Source organism: Gordionus sp. m RMFG-2023, chromosome 1 (genome assembly GCF_954871325.1).
Source record: "Gordionus sp. m RMFG-2023 chromosome 1, tfGorSpeb1-WG-v2, whole genome shotgun sequence".
NCBI lineage: Eukaryota > Metazoa > Nematomorpha > Gordioida > Chordodea > Parachordodidae > Gordionus > Gordionus sp. m RMFG-2023.
Window position 1 is genome coordinate 42,715,856 of NC_088775.1, and position 14,736 is coordinate 42,730,591.

Genomic DNA, 14,736 nt, shown 5'->3' on the forward strand with positions numbered 1-14,736 from the left:
ACCTACACTCTCATTGGAAACAGTTATAATTTTATTTTTTTATAAAAATTTCGGAAGAAAAGGAAGCTTTTCAATAAATTTTTAAATATTTTTTTTACAATTCAAATAAATAAAAATTATTTCACTTTTCAATGATAATATTAAAAACTCTTATATCAATCAAAAAAAATATTCTTGTAGGCACTCTTTTTTTAATATTTTGCAATCTAATAATAAAGCCATCAAAAATTTTAGAAACATGCTGTGTCAATATTTTTTTCTTTCATCAAGGCAGGAGGAGAGGTATAAAAAATAAAAGATATATTATATTAATAAAATTGAAAAACATCTGGATAAAGGGGTAAAAAAATAAATATCATGAAGATCTTTGAAGATCGTTGATCGCTACACAAAATTTTTAAAAAATAAAAGATCTTCAAATTTTACGATCTTCAAAGATCTAGATCTTTGAAGATCGTTGCTCAAATTTTTATATTGGAAAAGGTAAGAGGATCGATGCATGAGAAATCCCAAGTTAGGAATTCCCCCCTCTTCCAAGGGATCATAGTCGAACAATCGGGCCGCTTACCATCGGAATTGTAAAGGCCAGTAGGTTCCATGGTTGATGGGATGCCGGCGGATTTTAAGGCCCTGGCAATGATATCATTGCATTTTGAATGCCTAATGAATCTGCCTCTACAGCGCTTGCAGTGTAGAGAGTGACGGCCTTCGGAGTTGACCGACGTTTGACAGAGGATACAGTGATAAGGTATTACCATATCACAATTCAGTCAAAGACCGATGGCGTGACGTAGCTCATCATTGCTTAGGAGCTGGTCAAGGTTTCGGGATGGGAAAGCCTCAAGAAATTCGTATCCACTACCTTCGGAAATGGAGAAGAGTAGAGATTGTCCTCTGGTTGGCTCCTCGATTTAAGGAATGCAACGGAGTTGCCAACTAGAGGTTTATCTCAATCCTTCTGTAATGCCGACGATGGAGAATCGACTAATGAGAGGGACTTCCATAGATCAATTGCTTGTAGGAGTAAAGGGTCAGGATGTTTTGTTAGTGTTTGAAATTTTTATTTATTTAAATTATATCTTAAGGATTCTACCTTTTTTAACAATACTCCTTTTTATTCTTTCAATAAAAAATACTAAACGGAGTTTTCTATTTTTAGGATTTTATATTTATTCCAAAAAAAGTTACATATTACGGTATTTATATATTATTTAAATTTATACCTATTCACAAGGATCCTATTTTTTTTAAAGTTTGCCAATTGTTCTCTCCGAATGGTATTTTATTTTAATCCTACTTATAAAATTAACTTAAGAATTTTTTTTTACTTTAGAAAACTATCCCCATCTTATTTCCTCTTTATAATTGTTCAAATATTGATATATCAGCCATTAATAATGAACAAATGCAAAATTAACCTTTAGAATATCATAATAGGCTTGATAAGTACCCCCAAAAAATTTTGGATGATAGCCCTTCAACTACTAGAAATATGCATCTAATATTGATCCATCTACTGGTTTACATTATTTTAATGTTTGTTTAATTTCAACAATAGTTTATTTATATTTTTGCCTGATTTCTTTATTTGTCTAGGCTAACCTAACCTTAATCCCTCACATTGCTACAAAACATGATGAATCTATTATTAAAGATAAGCAAATAAAATAATGACGATTAAACAAACCCCTTACCCATTCTAGAGTTACTGGTAGCCAAAATAATAAAGAACTACGCTTGAAATGAACTCCTCTGGAGGTTTATTTTGTTTTTTTTATCTTATGTTTTATATCTATGCTTATTTTATTTTCACCCAGTTCTCCAAATGATAATTATATCACCACTACCACAATCCCTATGCCACCTCTGCCTATTTTTTAACAAATAAAAGCATTTAATTCCGTACTATCATTCACTTCACTAGGAGTTAATATAAATATTACTTTATCCTCTTTAAAAAATTTCATGAATATTTAGAGGAATGTTCAAACTTGAATGTACAGTACGGCCAATTTCATCAAGTTTATTAATGGAAAATTATGAAGTAGTTCTGTCTTGGCCTTTATAACAATACTTACGACCGTTTTATGGTTGAGTTAACAATGTCGTTCATGATTCTATTTTAGAGGGGGATACCAATGCTGACATTGACAGAAATATCGTTTTGCGTTCTTCTTTTACCAGTATCCCAAAGCATGGGCATATCATCTTTATCAGGACGTAATGTATTTTGTACACTGCTTGGTTAATCCGTCATTACTTTCACCTACAACCCTAAATGATATGAAATTATACATTAATTATTTCCTCTCCAGACGACCGTCCAGATTTATTCTGTAGCTTTTTCCATCAAAAATAAAAATGTCAACAAGGATTTGCTCTTAATTTTATCAAATACATAATAATTAATCCTCATTATTTTTAAAAAAAATTATCCTAAGTTTATATGTCAATAAAAAAAATATCCCAAAATATATATAAATAATTTGCATATAAGTTTCATTAGTGTTTAATGGCATTTTTGTAATTTAAATAGATAGCATTTTTTTTTCTTACTTAACATAAAAATATATATATCTCTATCAGATTCTTTGAATAATTTCGGAAGTGCAATACATACATTAAATTTATATGAAAAACAACAATAACCCTATATAATAAACAACAATTTATTTTTTAGATATAATTTTAATTGATCATATTACAAAAAAGTATAAGAGTCGGTTATTTTTATTTTATTTGTCATGATTCTCTAATAAGTGGTTTGCCCAGACCTTCCCAGTTTCCCTTAATACGGAATTTACATGTTTTTTTTGAATATTAGACTAATTAATAAATCAGATATTTCCCCTTCATGTGATGATAAATCAATTAAAAATTTAACTATCTCCGAGGTGGGAAAAAATTTTCAAAATTATAATGGGTAGGACTGGGCTTGGAACCTCAAAATTAATATTAGCTTGCACCTTACTTGGGAATATCTTTTACATATTATTAAGGGTTGAGGGCTTGATAAACTTTTTTAAAATTATAAGATCTTGGATGCTTTCTAATATTGTGAGCTTGAACCTAGCCCGGACTGGATGCAATTTATGCCTTCATTTAAGAACGAATCATAAAAATAAAAATCTCATTTCCCGTCATTTTTGACGGGCTTTCTACTAGTATCAATAATTTTTAGATTCAGAGTTCGGTATTTTTTATTCGCTTATAATATTTATTTTGCAAATTCGTTATAAAAATATTATCGCTATTATTCAGACTTTGTTAATTCTATTTCAATCTAACGAACCCCAGCTAATCCCTTCATGATGAAGGATAGTAATTACATCAAAATCATTAAAAACTTTGGACCTTAAGTTCTTAGCTGAAAATATTATGGATGAGGCCACCAAAAAATTTAAACTTTTCCGAGACGATTGATAGATATTTAGGAGATTATTATGGATAATTTATCTTATCAGCAAATGAAAGACTTAATACAAAAAAAAGTTGAAAAGAATAAGATTACTAGAATCTTTGAACTGTTTAATTACAAACCAGATAAAATGGAGTCTTCCAGAGAATATTTGGAACCACTTTAAAGCTGTGGTTGGGGCTGAATACAGAATTGATTTCGGTACAATTCAAGATCAATTGTCGTAATGAAAAACTTAAAATAAGATTGATGGAGGAAAATACGACGGATTTGAACATTATTGATGATAGAGTGGTAAATGTAAATCAATGGAAGTTACTGATAATAAAATCTGTGCAGAGAAAGATTCATGGAGAAGAGATAATGGAGCGAAATGGCAAGGCAATATGGGTTGGAAAGATAAATAAATAAATATGCTTTGGCAAGGCAATACGGGTTGGAAAGACAATAAATATGCTTTCAAGGGGACCGACAAATGACAACAAAAAAAGCAAGAGATAATTCAGAGAGCGTATAATCTAAGGCCACGGAATAAGATCAATTTTATAAATGATTTTATTAATGATATGCAATTAAATAATCTTAATTTTTCATTTATGATAGGTACTGGATCTCCAGTGACTTCCTTGCCGATCATAGATTTTGAAAAGCTCACCAATTATGAAAATATTGATGAGAAATCGTTCCAGAAAATTGTTCTCGTATGAAGGCTCACCTATCACAGTCGTTGGGCAAGTTATAAATTGTAATGCTTAAATGTTATTAAATATTAAAAATTTTATGTATTAGATGGGGAGGGAGCACTCTTATGTGGTCAATTGGATTATTGAATTTGAGATAATTAAATTTAATTATGATACAAACAGTATTAATAAACAAGAATTAGGCGATAAATTAATCTTTTTGACTTTTAATAATCCGTTTAAAAATAAGGATAATAAATATGATAATTGTTTAAACGTCAGTAAAGGGAATATTTTGATTCCGTTAATTCATATGGAAGAAGTTTGTTCTGAACCTAGTTCTAACATTAATAAATTATAATTTGGTTGTGTTTTGAATAGTAAAATAGGAAAAGTTAAAATTTTAAGAATAAATATTCTATTAAAGGATGATTCTAAGCTTAAATTTTTTAAGATAGAAGAGTACCATTTGAATTAGAAGAAGAGTTAGAAAGCACGCTTGCATAATGGGGTAAACAGAGTATAATAACCCCTGTCAGATTTTCACAATGGGCTACACCATTAGTATACACCATTAGTATGGTTAAAAAAAAGATAATGCCTTGCGAGTTTGTGCTGACTTTAGACAGTAAATCCGTTGTTAGAAAGGTTTGAATTCTTTACCAAGGATAAGTAACATAATACTAAGGTTGGAAATGGTGAGATATTTTCTAAAAAAGATTTTTCTTCAGCTTATTTGCAAATACCTGTTTCTAAAGAAACTTCAAAATTTCTTATGGTTTCTACTAACAAGGTCTGTGTCAATTTAATAGGTGACCTTTTGGGCTGACAATTTTTCCAAAATACTATGGATGAAATTTTTCTGACATAAATAGGGTCATATATTATTTGGATGATTTATTAGTTTTTGGTAAGGATATTGAGGATCATTTTATAAAATTGAAATAGGTTTTTGAAAGAATGGTTGAAATTGGTTTGATAGGAAATATTAAAAAGAATGAATTTGGTAAAGATAACATTAAGTATTTGGGTCTTAATAAGGTAAAGGCATACAGCCAATTAGAAAAATTGAACCGATTAGTATAATGACTGAACCTAAAGATGTGGATGAATTACATCCTGGTTGGAACTCATGAATTATTATTCCAGGTTTTTCGAAATTAGTACATAATTATATGATTTGTTTAAGAAGAGGAAACATTTTTATTGGGGGATTAATGAAAGAGCAAACTTTTGTGAGATTAGAAGGAGATTGTGTAATCGCCTATTTTAGCACATTATGATAGTTGTTTATTTCGATTGATGCTCCGGATAAGGGTATGGGAGCAGTAATGTTCCATGTTGAAGAAGAGGGTCATGAGAGGCCTATTGAATTCATGTCCAAATGGTCAGGTGATGAAAAAAATATTCGTTTATTGAGAAAGAAGGATTCGCTATTATTTAGCAATTAAAATATGGGAGAATAATTAGTTGGTAGGATCTTTGAGATTTATATAGATCATAAACCGCTGGTTAATTTATATGGGGCATATCTGGTGAAACTTTATAATATGCCACCAAGGTTACAAAAATGGGCTTTGTGTTTGCCGGATATGATTTTAATAGTAATTATAGGAAGGGGAAAGATAAGTAAATTCCTGATGGGCTATCTAGATTAATTAATGAAGATATCGTTTGTTTTTTTAATGTGGATAATGTTAATAATGATCAAAAAATTATTAGTGATTCAGATATAACAAAAAGAGTAACATTGGTAGACTCGGAACTCATCAAAATTAAAAAATATGTTTTGAATCAAGGTGGTAATTATTTACAAATAAAAGAATATAAGACACATGTAAATGTTTTGAATATAAAAAATGATTATATGCTTAAGGGAAGACAGATTATTATTCCTCAAAAACTAAGGAAAAATATGCTCATTGAGCTTCATGTAGGTGAAAAGATATTTTTGGTGGCCAGGAGTTATATAAGACATTATGGAAATAGTGTTTAGATGTAGTGTATGATTAATGCACCTACATAACTAAAAGTTATGCAAAATCATTAGGTGCAGCCAGATAACCCCTGGTATCGAATTTATATTGATTTTTTTGGACCTATTAAGAATTTTTTTTTACGGGTTGATAATTATTGATGGGTATTCTAGATGGCTGGGAATTATCAAGGTTAATAACATTAATAGCATTACCACTATAATAATAAAGTTTTTTCTAAATTCGGTTATCCTATAGAATTGGTAACAGATAATGAACCATCATTTAGATCTTATGAATTTAATTTTTTTTGCATAATAAGGATATTATTTACATTTTTAAGGTAATGGTAGAAAGATCTGTTCGCACAACAAAAAAAATGATTCATAAATTAAGGGATTGGGATGAGCTTAGATGGCAGATTTTTATTAAATTATCGCAATGCGGCGCATTCGATAACAAAATTATCACCTGCAGGATTAATGGGTAGGGAATTGAGATGTAAATGGAGTTTGTTAGAAAATAAAGACTGTGATGGTAGGTCTGAACTAATTGTAGAGAATTAACTATAGGAAACTCTGTTTTTGTGAAGGTGGGCACAAATCAAGATTGGTATGCGAGGACTGTCATTGGTAAGGATCAGAATGTCATGTGGGAAATCAAGTTAGACCATAAGGTTGTGATAACGCACATCAATCAAATTAGAGATCGTTGATAAACTTGTTTATAAAATTTTCAATTACTAATCCGTAGGCGTATCCAGGATTTTCCTAAGGTGGGGATTAAAAAATTACTGAGGGCTTTGTCCCCAGACCCCATTTTCAGCGGGCCTTTGGCTTGCTTTTGGCCGGCCTTCGGCCAGGTTACCTTAGTCTATATATAGTCATAAAATATTTTTACAAAATTAATAAATAAGCCTGGAACAAATATGAAATATATTTTTTTATATAAAATATAATAAATTATAAAAAAATATTTATTTATTATGAAATGTTTTAAAACAATTTCTATCATGGTTAAATAAATAAATTTCACATTTTTTACACTTTTCCTTGAATATGCGCTAACACATAATTTACACCTTTTTCGAGTGTTAGAAGCTTCTGGCTAGTGCTCTATATTATCGTATCTAACGTCTGATATTATCTGAGGTAACTTAGATCCTTTTTGTATTTTTCTTTTACTAATTTTACCTGCCATTGATAAAGCAGTAACTATTTGAGAATTAAAAAAAATAAGTTTTATATTCATTTTTTTCGAAGTAAATGTCTTCGATACAATAACCATGCATTCACAATGCAGGTATCAATTGAAATATTATTCGAAAATAGAACCTTCTACCTTTGATATCTACTCTCTAGCATTCCACTAGCATATATTGTAAATCTCTCCCATTCCTTCATTATATATTTTTTTAAATACAAGGTCTAGGGATCTGAATAATTTTTTTTTCCGTCAAGAACCATAGCCTCACATCTTCTATTGGGTCGATACTATTGAAGGATGATATAACATGAACAAATTTGTGGTTAAACCATTTGACAATTATATTATTATTAATGTCAATTTTGTAGTCGAAACTACCTCTCCTCTTTTTCTTGAGATCGCGATCGCTTTTCAAATTGCAACCTTTTAGGCAATTGGTGTGAAGTGCATTTGTGGGCGAATCTATATCCATATTGACAATAGGATGATTAAAATTATCCTCACTATCAATATCTGTTTCCGAAATATCACCTTCAATTATAATATTTTATTTGACATCTATAAAAATAAAATATATAAATTCAATGTTAATAAAATAACTTATAAGTTCCCAATGAATTAATTTGGGATCATAATTTTAAAATTATATTTACAAAAATTATTAAAAATATAAATTTATGAGGACATACTTGAATATTTTGTCTTCTTTATAAAATTAACAGTTTTCAGAATTTTTCAATTAAAATATATTTAAATAATATGTAAAATCAAGTAATTTAGAAAATATCGAAACGGAAATATAGTCGAAAGTTACGTGATAATAAAATAAAAACAAAAGCATATATTTTTTTGATTATTGTATGATTGGATACATTCTATATTTATTTTAAAATGTTAAATTAAATCATTGAGTGGTTTTAAACATTAAAAAAAAAACAATATGCAATATATGTCAAATTAGCTCACAGGAATTTAAAGGGTTAAGGAAAAAACATTATTAAAATTATATCATCACTTTCACATGTATTGTAAATTTTATTGGATGTTAAATTTTTAATTTTAATTGATGGATCTTGATAGTTTGCAATTTTATAATATTACATTTAAATTGTTTATTTTACATTGATATTAACAAGAGGAACAAAATTATTTATATATATTTCAATAATATCATTTTAAGATTCAGACTGGTATTTTTTATTCGCTTATATTTACTTTGCGAATTCGCTCTAAAAATATTATCGCTATGATTTAGACTTTGATAATTCTATTCCAATCTATCGAACCCAAGCTAATTCCTACAATTTTAGAAATAAACCCAAGTCAACTGGTAGAAAATATTAAAATTGTCGAAGCAAAATGGATATCGAGGTAATAAATTCGTATGAGTCAGATATTGAAAACCCATTAAATTTATTTTATAATTTTAAACAGGCAAATGAGTATTTTTGATAATTTTTCATATTTAAAAAATTATTTCTAAAATAAAATACCCCATTACCTCAATTGCTAGTGTTGAACGATTATTTAGTAAGACTAATCTTATACTTGGTGGTGGCCGATCTTTGGGAATAATATTAAAATGATTTTATTATTAAAATAAAATATTATAAATAATTATTTATAGTTTTATATGTAAATTCTTTTATAATTAATAAACTTTTAAATATTTAAAAATGCTGATTTTTATAGATCCACAAATAGAATAAATTATAATAAAAAAATAAAAGATTTATTAGTAATTTTTTCAAAATAGCGGTAGCTATTAGTGCTCTACTTGGCTATGACAGCTTAAAGTAGCGCTAGCACGTAACCGCTAATTTTTTTTTAACAAGTATCAATTGTTTATTTGATTGACGCAAGCTTGATTTGGAGATAAGAAATAATTTTTCAAAAATTTAATTTTTTAGTAAAAGATGGTTATAATCTCGGCGAAATAATATCATTTCATGATATTAATGTGCAAATCTTATTCTTTATGTGGGAATTTTTTTAAAAAAAATTATACAAAAACTGGGAATAACTATAAAAACCAATGAATTTTAAATTATTCTTGTAAATAGATATAATGTAAGTAAATAATAAATATTAAATTCAAAAAGCAAAACACCTGGAGTTTTCAAATACAAAATTTATAACATAAATACAAACCACAACATTACTTTAAAAATCATTAGTATTTACTAGGTCGTTAAGAGCTACAAAACTTTTATTTTAATTTTCAGCATCATTATTTTTTAATTTATCTCAATTGTAAAAAAATATATTTCAAAAAAGTCATGTTTTACCATTTATATCTTAAGAACTATTTACACTAAGAGGCAAAAATTATTTGATGCCTTCTAATGATGTTCTCTCAGCATGCAAAATTTTATCAAAATTAAAAGTCGGGCTGAAAAGTAATCGATTTGATATGAAATTACTAGGGTAATATAAACATCAACATCAAATTGTATTTATATTCGAATACATTTTTTTTGAAAATTTGCCCATCCCTGCACAATCAATTAAAATCCTGGAAAATAATATATATTTATCGGATAATCTATTAAAATACTGAAAATAAATATATTTACTGAAAATTTTTATACTGAAAACGAAAATAAAATTAAAAACTAGAAACCAACTATTTGAAATCTTTTATTTCTCAAATAAAAAATTATATTACTTGATGCTTTACTAAAAGATAATCTCATAATTGTAAAATTAGATACTATAATATAAATTTAATTTTAGAAAAAATTCAAACAATTTATTACATTAATTCATAATAATTTAAACAATTATATTACATTAATTGATAATAAAAAAACAAAAAATTTCATAACATTAAATCTTAAGTAATTACATATTGTAAGGATATTAAGGGTGTATAAATTATAGGGCATAAATGCAAATATAATAAAATAACATATAATAATCAAAAAATGAAAATAACGACAAATGGTAACTATATTTTTAACAATTAATGTTTTTTATTTTAATAATTTTTTAGTTTTATAACATATATATATATATATTGTTAGTAAGTGCATTTTATATGGCAATTAAGATTTTTGATTAAAAATTGATGTAAAATATACAAAAATATTAATATTTCATAACAATAATGGTCAGATGGACAAGCATCTCATATCTTCCATTTAAGAGAAGATGGAGAAGTTATTCATAATTAAATAAATCAATTCATTATTTGTAAAAGGAAATTCAGATATCATTAAATGAGTTATTTGAACAACAAATATCATAATGCGAAAAATTAATTTCTATATTTTTATAGCGCAAATAATTTTAATTATTTGGAATATGCATTATTAAAATTTAAAAAAAGAATCAATAACAACATGTTAACTTCCACTTACTTAAAAAAATATTTATTAAAACAAATTCAAATAACTTTGAATTTTTTCATATAAAAAAGAGTATTTAATAATTTAATAAATAAATGAGAACATTCAAAACACGATATTTTACAAAAATAAACTTGCAATAAAAAAAATCATAAAATTTATAAGGAGATCTAATAGTATCATGATTTTTATTTTTTTTAATAGTCTTTTATTAAAAATAGTTCTACATTACGTAATAGATAAAGCAAAAATATTTTTTATATAAATATATCAAAGGCATAATGTAAAATAATATGACTCGACTTGATAGGTATATAAATTAATATATTAACGCGAACGTAATCTACAATAAGTTGAGACCAAAAAGAGAAATGTCTGAATTATAACATCTTCTCGAAGGAGGACATGATGTCGCTCTGCCTATTGATATCGATTAATCCAGCTTTCTTAAGGTTTGCATATGTTATCGAGAATGTAATTAAAATAATCAAATATTAAAGAGAATTTTTCACTTATTATAAAAAAAATCATTGGAATAGCCTTTATAAATGTCTATGCAGAGATAAAAATTTTTATGATTAACTCATCTTGAAATTATAGAGGTGAGAGACCAGTCAAAATCATAAAGATGCTTTTTTCAAAAGAATGCAGCAATTCAGAGAATTTATTTATCCTAGCCAGTTTTTAGAAAAATATATAGGCGAAAAGATGCACTCACCATTTCCCTCCGACGTTTCTCCATTTCCTTGAGTCTTTGACGTTCTCGGGCCAAGTCAGGAGAATTCAAGTTGAGAGGGTCGTCGAGTAAGTAGGTAGTCGTTGGAGGGATGATAGATTTTTTGAAGGACGGTAGGTCACCTAGGGTAGAGGAAAGAGTGGTAAAGTGGGGAGGAACTGCAATCATGCCGTTTGAAATGCCGGAATAATGGGATATGTGAGGGGAGGCGGGAAGATCGGATTCACTAAAAATTGGGGGGGGGGGTAGAAAAAATTGTGTACAAACGAAATAAAAACATATAAAATTCGAAATAGGAGGGCTAATATATAAAAAGCATATAAGTATGTAGCTGTAGAAACGTTAAGGTAAATATGGGTGCATGATGTGATTCTGCAAATTTATACTATGATAAAATAAAATCAATCTTAGTAATTTCACATTATAAGATTTCGGCAAGCAATAAAAAATAGTAAGCTAAATATTTAAAAAATAATATAATTGAATTAATATTTAAATTCAACATATTCAATTTATAATACTTCTAATACCATTTATATTCACAATTTAATTTAACCTTTATTTATTTATATATACTTCTAGAGGAAGGTCACAACTAACTTTAATTTTTCGTATCCGAAGGGACATGTTGGATAAAAAAATTATCGTTGAAATGGCACAAAGCCGAGCTATATGCAAGGATAGGGTGCGTTTTTAAGATGCAGACTATTGTTGGGATCAGCATGATAAAGATTTTTTTTTATATACTCTATTGATTTTTAATTTTATAATTTTTGCATAAATAGACAATTTTAATAAAGATCAAATATATATATTATATTTAAAAATAAAAATGATATTAATTTAGACCATAGCTTACAAAACCCTGGTGGTGACAACGGGAAAAAATTTCCCATTCTTCCAATTTTTTTAATTGTTGAATACAAATTAGATAAAAAAGGCATATAAAAATAAATTAAATAAGTAATGAAAATATTGTCTCATACAAAAAGACAAGGCCCTTATGTAATGTACTAACTTTATATAAATTGTATTTTTTTATGTTATGGTAACTTATTAATTATGGTAAATGTACTTTCGATTTAAATTCTCCTTATTTAAAGTTAGTACATTACAGTTCTTCCCATTGCAAATTGAATTCTTTATGATAATGTAGTGGGGGTTTCGAAACTCTTTTTTAAGAGTTGTATTTCCAGTATGTTCTGTATTGTCCAAATCTTTTGTCATTGTTATGGGTGGGTCATTCCATGACAAATCAACCACGATTCGGCAGACCCCCTTCGATTTTTTAAAATTTGGTAAGCAAAGAAAGGTTAGTGTAATTAAGAAATAGCCAAAATTTTAGCCTCGTAAAATTTATATTTTTGGAGATATTAGGGTTCAAAGTGGCGAAAATGACGTATTTTTATCATTATCTGCCTTCATTCAATTAATCATATCTTAAAAACTACATAATTGTAAATAACATTTAATATCAAAATTAAGTACAAAGATTCTACTTTTAGGTAAAAAAAAAATTTTTTCCAATGGAGTTGGAGCAGTCTTATCTCATATATTTTCGGACAATAGCAAACATCCACTAGCCTATGCTTCACGCACCCTTAATACCGCCGAAAAAAATTATTCCCAAATAGACAAAGAAGCCTTAGCCATAATTTTTGCAGTAAAACGTTTTCGTCAATTTTTATTAGGAAGACAATTCACATTGAAAACAGATCATAAACCTTTAATCTCATTATTTAGCTCTCAAAAAGATATTCCCACTATAGCCTCATCCCGTTTACAAAGATGGGGAATAATCCTATCCAGTTATCAATATAAAATCCAATACATAGAAGGTCTAAAAAATAAAAATGCAGATGGGCTCTCTCGTTTACAGTACCTGAAACTAATCCCATCAATAAAGACGACAAGAACTTAAAACTCTTAATAATCAAACAAATACACCAATTACCCTTTAATTCCAAAAACTTGTCACAGGAAACTCAAACAGATCCTATCCTATCCCAAATTTTAAAATATTTAACCACGGAATGGCCTAATAAAATAACCAATATTAATTTACTACCTTATCAACGTCTAAAGCATGAGATCACGATAGAGAATTCTATTTTGTTAAAGAATACCCGAGTTATAATACCTCAAGCATTACAAAGTCAGACTCTCACCGAATTACACCGGGGACACGCTAGCATAATTCAAATGAAAGAATCAGCGCGTACCTACGTATGGTGGCCCTCGATTAATAAAGATATACATTCCGTGTATGAATTATGCAGGCACTGCAATATGTACAAAGAAAACACACCTCGTATAAAAGACTCCCCTTGGCCAAGTACAAACAAAGTCGCGGAAAAAATACACATAGACATTGCAGGACCCGTATTCGATAAATCATGGCTAATCATAATTGACACCTATTCTAGATGGGCCGACGTCATCAACCTTCCATCAATATAATTAAAGCCTTAACAAATGCCTTTAAATATACGGGGTTCCCAGCTACCCTAGTATCTGACAACGGAACTCAATTTACCAGCGAAAGCTTCCAAGAATTCTGTGATAAAAATCACATAAAACATCTGACTACCGCGCCTTACATGACCCAAAGCAATGGAATGGTTGGAAGATTCGTTCGAACCTTCAAAATCCAATACAAGGCATAAACCCTCTAAACGTACAGGAACAAATAACCAATTTCCTACATAACTACAACAACACCCAACACACGACAACGAAAATGGTCCCAGCAATAATATTTTTAGGCCGCCGACTTCGAAATCCCTTAGATCGACTGCACGAACAACATACGTCGAAAAAAGCCACAACCACCCCCAAGACAAGTCGAATACAAAAAGGATCAAGGATGTGGGTACACACCCATAAGAAATCCCCCCAATGGAAACTGGGACTTACAAAGAAAACATTAGGAAATCGCATGTATCAAGTCAGAACAAAACAAGGAATAAGGATTTATCATGATAAGCAAATTAGAAAACGACGATCCTCCGATAAATCGAACAATTAATTACCAATATTTTCTTTTCCCCTCCTCTTTTTATAAATATAAACGTTTTCCCCGAATATTCAATTTATTAACTATTAATTTTTTTTCCCCAATCAATATATATACCATTTCACCTTACCCCGTTGCCTATTTAGGAGGGGGGGGGGGGAGTGTGATTGCAATGATAATTTAGTTATACCTTTCTAGGGAATTGGTTGTGTTTTGGGGGGGGGGGGGACGTTTTCCGGAACTCGTAATAAACCTAGGATTTTGAAGCTTAGTCAAGACCGGGATCATCCCCCCATCTCCGTGGCCTGTTTAGAGGGGGGGGGAGTGTTAAAGATGAAAAAAAAAGTTTTT

At 28.7% G+C, this 14,736-nt stretch overlaps 1 protein-coding gene across 6 annotated transcripts in view; it reads right to left on the minus strand.

Annotated features, from left to right (window-relative positions):
• Window positions 1–10,761: 10,761 nt before the first annotated feature.
• Window positions 10,762–14,736, minus strand: part of LOC135922555 (bromodomain-containing protein 3-like) — a 102,302-nt gene continuing 98,327 nt past the window's right edge. For 3 of the 6 annotated variants that reach the window (XM_065456948.1, XM_065456947.1, XM_065456949.1), the window contains 2 exons: window positions 11,352–11,595; window positions 10,762–11,079 (listed from right to left, as the gene is read on the minus strand). In XM_065456948.1, coding sequence (XP_065313020.1) covers window positions 11,014–11,079; window positions 11,352–11,595 — 310 coding nt within the window. In that variant the 3' untranslated portion in view covers window positions 10,762–11,013. Of the gene's footprint in view, window positions 11,080–11,351; window positions 11,596–14,736 lie in introns of those variants that run through there. The other 3 variants (XM_065456952.1, XM_065456951.1, XM_065456950.1) reach the window with 1 other exon arrangement.